The sequence below is a fragment of the Drosophila albomicans genome, chromosome 3, assembly GCF_009650485.2.
Source record: "Drosophila albomicans strain 15112-1751.03 chromosome 3, ASM965048v2, whole genome shotgun sequence".
NCBI lineage: Eukaryota > Metazoa > Arthropoda > Insecta > Diptera > Drosophilidae > Drosophila > Drosophila albomicans.
Window position 1 is genome coordinate 19602286 of NC_047629.2, and position 5967 is coordinate 19608252.

The 5967-nt window shown below is 34.0% G+C and overlaps 1 protein-coding gene across 1 annotated transcript; it reads right to left on the reverse strand.

Moving 5' to 3' along the window:
- Positions 1-289: 289 nt before the first annotated feature.
- LOC117568714 (uncharacterized) lies at positions 290-1702 on the reverse strand. Its single transcript, XM_034249530.2, has one exon. It carries the CDS (start codon positions 903-905, stop codon positions 558-560), a length of 348 nt encoding a protein of 115 aa, XP_034105421.1. The 5' UTR covers positions 906-1702; the 3' UTR covers positions 290-557.
- Between the last annotated feature and the right edge of the window lie 4265 nt (positions 1703-5967).

Here is a 5967-nt window from a genome sequence, read left to right on the forward strand (position 1 = left end):
GAGTATCCTTAGTTGTTTATTGCAGCCAAAAACAAGCAGTCTTATAAAATAGTGCTAAAATTGAAAACGAAGTTCCTGACAACATTTTCGTTATTTTTAGAATTATGGACTTAGGGTTATGTACCATTTGACATGTTCCTTTTGTATTATGGATCTTTGACAAAACCATATTTGGCCATCTCTATGACTCTTGGTCTTCTTATAGCTGTAAAATAAGTTCTTTAAAGCAAATGCTGGAGCGTTTTGCCAAAAAATATTAAGAACACAAAATAATTTCCACAAAAGTAGAATTTTTATTTATAACTTATAACTAAGCATGGAAGACAATTATTTAAAGCTAATGGAAGACAATGATTATGTACTAAAACTATTTACATTATTAATAAGTTTTGTTGGTTGTATAAATTGTAAAGAACACAGATGTGAGTAAAGCAAAGGCTGTCAGTCTCGTAGTCTCGCCATCACAGATGCAAATGTAAAGCTGTTGAACTCCTTTAGTGACCATGGAGTCTTTCGTCTCATCACAGAATTATTGTAACTTCAGAAGTCTATTGCAATTAACACAGTGCGTTGTGTGCGGCTTCGATTTGTTCGTTCAACAAATTCTGGAACTCTTCCTCCGTGAGACATGAGGATACGGCAGCTACTTCGGCTGTTGACGATGCTTCCGACTTGGAGTGGGCGAAAATGCGTTTCACTGTCTTCAGCAGCTTCTTCAGGTTGACCACAGCACCAGTAGAGGTGCTCTTCTGGGAAGACTTGGTGGAGAATTCACGATAGTTTGTTGCGTTGATGGCAATCATTTTGGAAAATATTTCTTTGCTTTGATCTACACGTTTCAAGATCTGAACTGAGAATGATACACCTCTGTTGCAATGCTCGGCTTTTATACCATCTTCAGGCATCACTTTCCACCACCAACGGTGTTTTCAACCCCTATTTAGGATTCAAGCAGGTAAAAGATCTACCTGACAACTTGTAACGGATTTCACCACGTAAGTGTCACGTCGTTAGGTTGCGTTAGGTTGAAACTGACCAGAAAGTGAGATGCGCTCTTTGCGCCAGCCAATTAATTAACATTTATTGGGCGAAACCCTTAAAAGATTGTACGGTTGGCCCTAAATTGCCCTTTATTTAAGAACGTCAATCTTTTATTTCCAGTTTTATATGATTGCAATTAAAATGGTTTACTCTTTCACCAATCAAGTTGTTCCTTACAACTTACTTTTTAACTTGAAGCCAAACTGTACATTATTGGTATACAGAAGTTGTTGTATTTGATCCTGTAAATAAAAGTTCGTTTTTGCCATATTCCAAATCCATGAGTTGAGTATTTAGCTGGTTGTATAAATACACACAAAATAAACACTACAGGTTGGCAATACATGGATAAATAATTCCACAGTAAAGTGTTCAGCCGTTCATCGCAAATAGATTTATCTCAAATTTTTCGCTTCCAAACTCCTAATTGATGGTTTACTTGTAAGCAAACACGATCCACCTGTGCAGACTTCGAGGATAACGTAGTCATCCTAAGTAAACGCACTTTCATCCTTGTGACTACTTGCAAGTCAACACTGTATGTTGACAAATATGCATGTGTGTTTGTCAACAAATGTGGAATGAAGAATGAAAGAAGCAGAAAATTTTAAAATATCAAATAACAAACAGATTAGAAAATACATTCATGAAATGTTCATTCGAAACGAATGTCATGGATGGAGGGATGTGATTGTAAATTTTATGTATCAGTTAAAAGAAGACATTTCTCACACCACAAACTATAGGTAGTCCTGATCCTTATCGACTGTCGATTTGATTTCGGTGTGCTCGTCTGTCTAGTCGTCATATCATTATCGTCTAGCCCTGTTCTTTTGTCACGCCATTAGACGCTAGTCATCTAACATTCGTCGAGAGTCTAGACGCTAGACAGTCACGAGGTAGAGAGGAAATTATCTCTCAAAAATAATTGGCATGAATTGTTATAATTTCTGTGTGCAAATATATTATGGGTCAGATATCACCGAGTCCCTTATCAACAGTCAACACTATTTATTCCTGCAGACATTTGTCTAGACAGAGGCGTCTAGACTCTAGTCTGTGGACAATCGACACACCTTAAATTAGATATTTTGAGTCTCTCGGTTGGAGATTGTGAGTTTTGCCTCATTAAGCGTTGACCAATATAGATGACAATAATGTCTTCGATATGTATTCTTTATACTTTTCTGTTAATAATACATTTTATTTATAATAAGCCTTACCTTAATAATATTATAGTTTACTAGCAATTTCATTGTAAAGTTGTTCACCAAGTTGGTTAACCAAGCGTCTTTAAAACCTTCGGTTAACTATGTTTTTTAGTATATTTGTTTTCTAGACTCGTACACTTTCGAGGTCTGGTAAATGGGATGCTATATCTAGCTTGAGTAAACTTTTTGTTCATTATAAAAATGTATAAAAATTGATGGTACCTGCAATTGTCTCTGATGATCGCAGCAGCAGCAATTAATTACGAAGCACACTCCTATGTATGTAGTACAAGGTTTGGAAAGGCCTTTAGCTTAACCACTCCCACTTAACACATCCGCCCAGATATAAACACATGAAAATGTTATACAAATACATTAATTTTTGCAAGCTTACTTTTTAAACTTACTTATCATACAGCTCTGCTCAACTCTTATGGAACAGTTGCTAAGTCAACAACCAACAGCTTACTCTGTCAATGTAGTACAAAGTCTTTTAGTTCTGCACAACTATTAAGGCACAGTCACAGCAGTTTAGTAACAGTTGATCAAGGGCACCTTAAGCACCACCTAGGTAATCTTTTTGAAGTTCTTGGTCTAATCAAGCACACTCATTACCAGAAATATACATTGTCCATTTGGTGTATTTTACCACTCTTTTACTTCGGTCAGTTTACTCAATTCAATTTAGCTTGACAGAAGTCAATTAAATTGCATAAAATATGGAATAAACTATAAAATGATTATTTTATATATACGTATATAGAAAAATATAATTCAAATTCTAATTAATAAATATTGAAATCAAAAAGTTATTTGAAATTTCCTCAAATACATTTTTAAAAGTAAACACTCTTATTTCAAAGGACATTCATTCCGCACTTATAATTGAGTACGTATGTTTATAGTCCTCAAATTAAGTCTTTGAGAGAGAAGGCAAATTAGAATCGTCGTGAAAATTGCGATTTTCTCGGTATTTTTCTCAATATGTGCTGAATAAACGTGTAACCAACTCTGAAATCGGTATTTAAGGTAAACTTGCAGAAGTAATATGAGCAGAAAATTTCAAATAGTTCGTGTCGAACAACTGAAACGAAACGAGCAAAGCCGCACAATTCAATTGCAACGATTTGGAACCAATTGATTTAACATAGGTTGATTTCTAAGAAATAAAATAAATAATTGTCAAAAAGTCCAGTCAGTAGTGGCAGTGACAAGTCCCAAAATCCGTAAGCGAGGTCTCGCCCACACAAAAGATACACGCCAATGACAAAAAGAGTGTGTGTGCCTGTGCCTGTGTGTACCTCCTACCAATAGATACGAATGTTGAGGATGGCATTGTGCACAGTTTGAAAGGCGAGAGATGCCTTTACACACGTGTGCGCTACACTATACATCGATGCCAACTGGGATGTTTTGTCTCTGCTTCCAATTTGCAACGCATGAGCCTACGTATTCTTAATTATGGTACAAAGATCACGTACACTGAAATGCAACACTCTTTCTCTCTCTGTTCTGGACGACTTTGTCGTCCAAAAGAGAAAATCAATTTGTTCCAAATGGATGACGATGTATTGCTACTAGCCGATATACTTGTATTGTACTTATTCTATTCAATATGAGCTCATGCATCGAGGCACACTTTCCTCTGTCATGTTTTAAAGTAACCAAAGCTAAACTCTGCAAAACCGAACCAGAAAGAACCAAAACTAATGCTAAAGAATCTATAAAGTCACCTAACGTACAGACTGTGAAAATTGTAATTTTTATGCACTATTCAATTTGTCCTCAAATTCAACTGAATTACTTAATTCTACAAATGTTCACAATAGATTTGGTTTTTCTGGCCTCTCTGACTGAATAGAAATGCAAGTTCAAATTTACCAGAAAATTTCCTTTCATTTGAGAAGTATTCATTGCGTGAAATGAACTTGACAAGCGAAAAGTTTAATAAACTGACTGGCTTAATTATTGTCATTAAGGCCCTTTATTGTTTTATGCAACACTCTTTCGGTGTATTAAATGGTACGTTATTAAATATGAAATTTTGCTTTCTTAAAATTATCATCTCATTAGTAAACTGCTTAATCAATAACAATTTTGTATATTCTTACACATTCTTATTAAAATTTCACACAAATTCACAAATTTTTCTGCCCAACTGTTGAGGAACATATTTATATACCAAACCAAGCTGGACAATCATTGTGAAGCTCTGCTGCTTGAGCACGTCCACTTGGCAAATCCGCCCATTATAATGTGTCAGTCCACCGTCAAACACACAAAAGCTATGGCACAACTACATACAAATTTTTGCAAACGACTTTTCCAGACGCATATATTCATATTTCTTATAACATAGTGTGATCTTTTTATTTAGAAGTAGAACTGATATTTCAAAAATATTTGCTAACATCAATATTTTTATTGATTTTATTTAAGTACTTTTTGAAGAAAAATTATAATTTTATTTGTGTTTTATTTTTTATTATATGCAGTGCACAATAGCTTTAATCGTCGACAAGAACTCTTTTGTCTAAAGTGACAAATACTTATTTTAAGAATTTTAATGTGTAAATACTTTAAATAAAATTAAAATATAAATATTTGTCTTAAAAATTGTGATCTTAAAATGAGACCACTTAAAAAAAAAACTATTAAAACTGAGAACATTTGTCTGAAAAAATCTCAAACTTTGTATACAATTTTATAAATATAATTTAGAAATTTTATAATATATTTAAATTTGAAAATTCTTATTTTCAAAATGCACTCACTTGCAGGATTATCAATGCTGGTCTTATTAAATTTAGCTCATAAACAAACGAAAATAGAAATTGAATTTCCATTGTTGTTACTTAAGTACGAAATATAGTACTTCAATTAAGCTTTGAGTAATACCAAAGGATTGTATTCTATTTAAGTTAAAAATATATATATATAAAATTTAGTCTACTTCCACAATTTCCGAAACAATTAAATGATTAAACAAGATCTTCACATTAAACCCTTTGCATATACTAAATACTTTATGTAGAACGAATTTTGTTATGATTGAAGTGGATGACACAGCTAAGATTAGGATGAAATCGAAACATTTTTTTATGCACCTTAATAGTGATCAGCAATAAATGATGCGACAAAAATACCAGCGGAAAAATTGGAATTTCTTGCTCAAACACCTGGAACATTGGCAAAAACAAACAAGCCATCTGACTCGAAGCAAAGACTTACATGTGCAGATGAGCTCATAATTGAATTTCAGCCAAGTGCAACGAATCAATTTGCCAGCAAAACGCAGCCAGCTCAGAGCCTATTAGAAACCCAATCAACCGTTGCAAATGGGATACAGTCGTCGTCATGTTCGACACACGTCCCTAAAACACACATGTGTAAAAGTGCATGTGTGTAGGAGTTTCAGTATGAGTATGAATATCTTCCGCAGGATCTCAAATCATAAAGAGGAGGAGCATGAAAAATTGGCTCTGATCTTGATGAAACTAACTTGAGCATTGAGATCAACAGATGAATGATTTCGCTTTTTGAAAAATAAGAGTAAATTGGCTGAATTGAGGATTAATACAAAAAAAGGTTTATAGCTTCAACTTTCGTGGTAACAAATGATATAGCGTTTTTTTTATTTTAAGAGCAGTGCTGGTGGTCCAAACTAACTGACGATGCCGGTAAATTTAAAAGCAAGGCAAACGTTGGCTAACAG

Coding starts and splice junctions, on each gene's coding strand:
- LOC117568714 (XM_034249530.2), bottom strand. CDS start 905: ATGCCTGAAGATGGTATAAAAGCCGAGCATTGCAACAGAGGTGTATCA.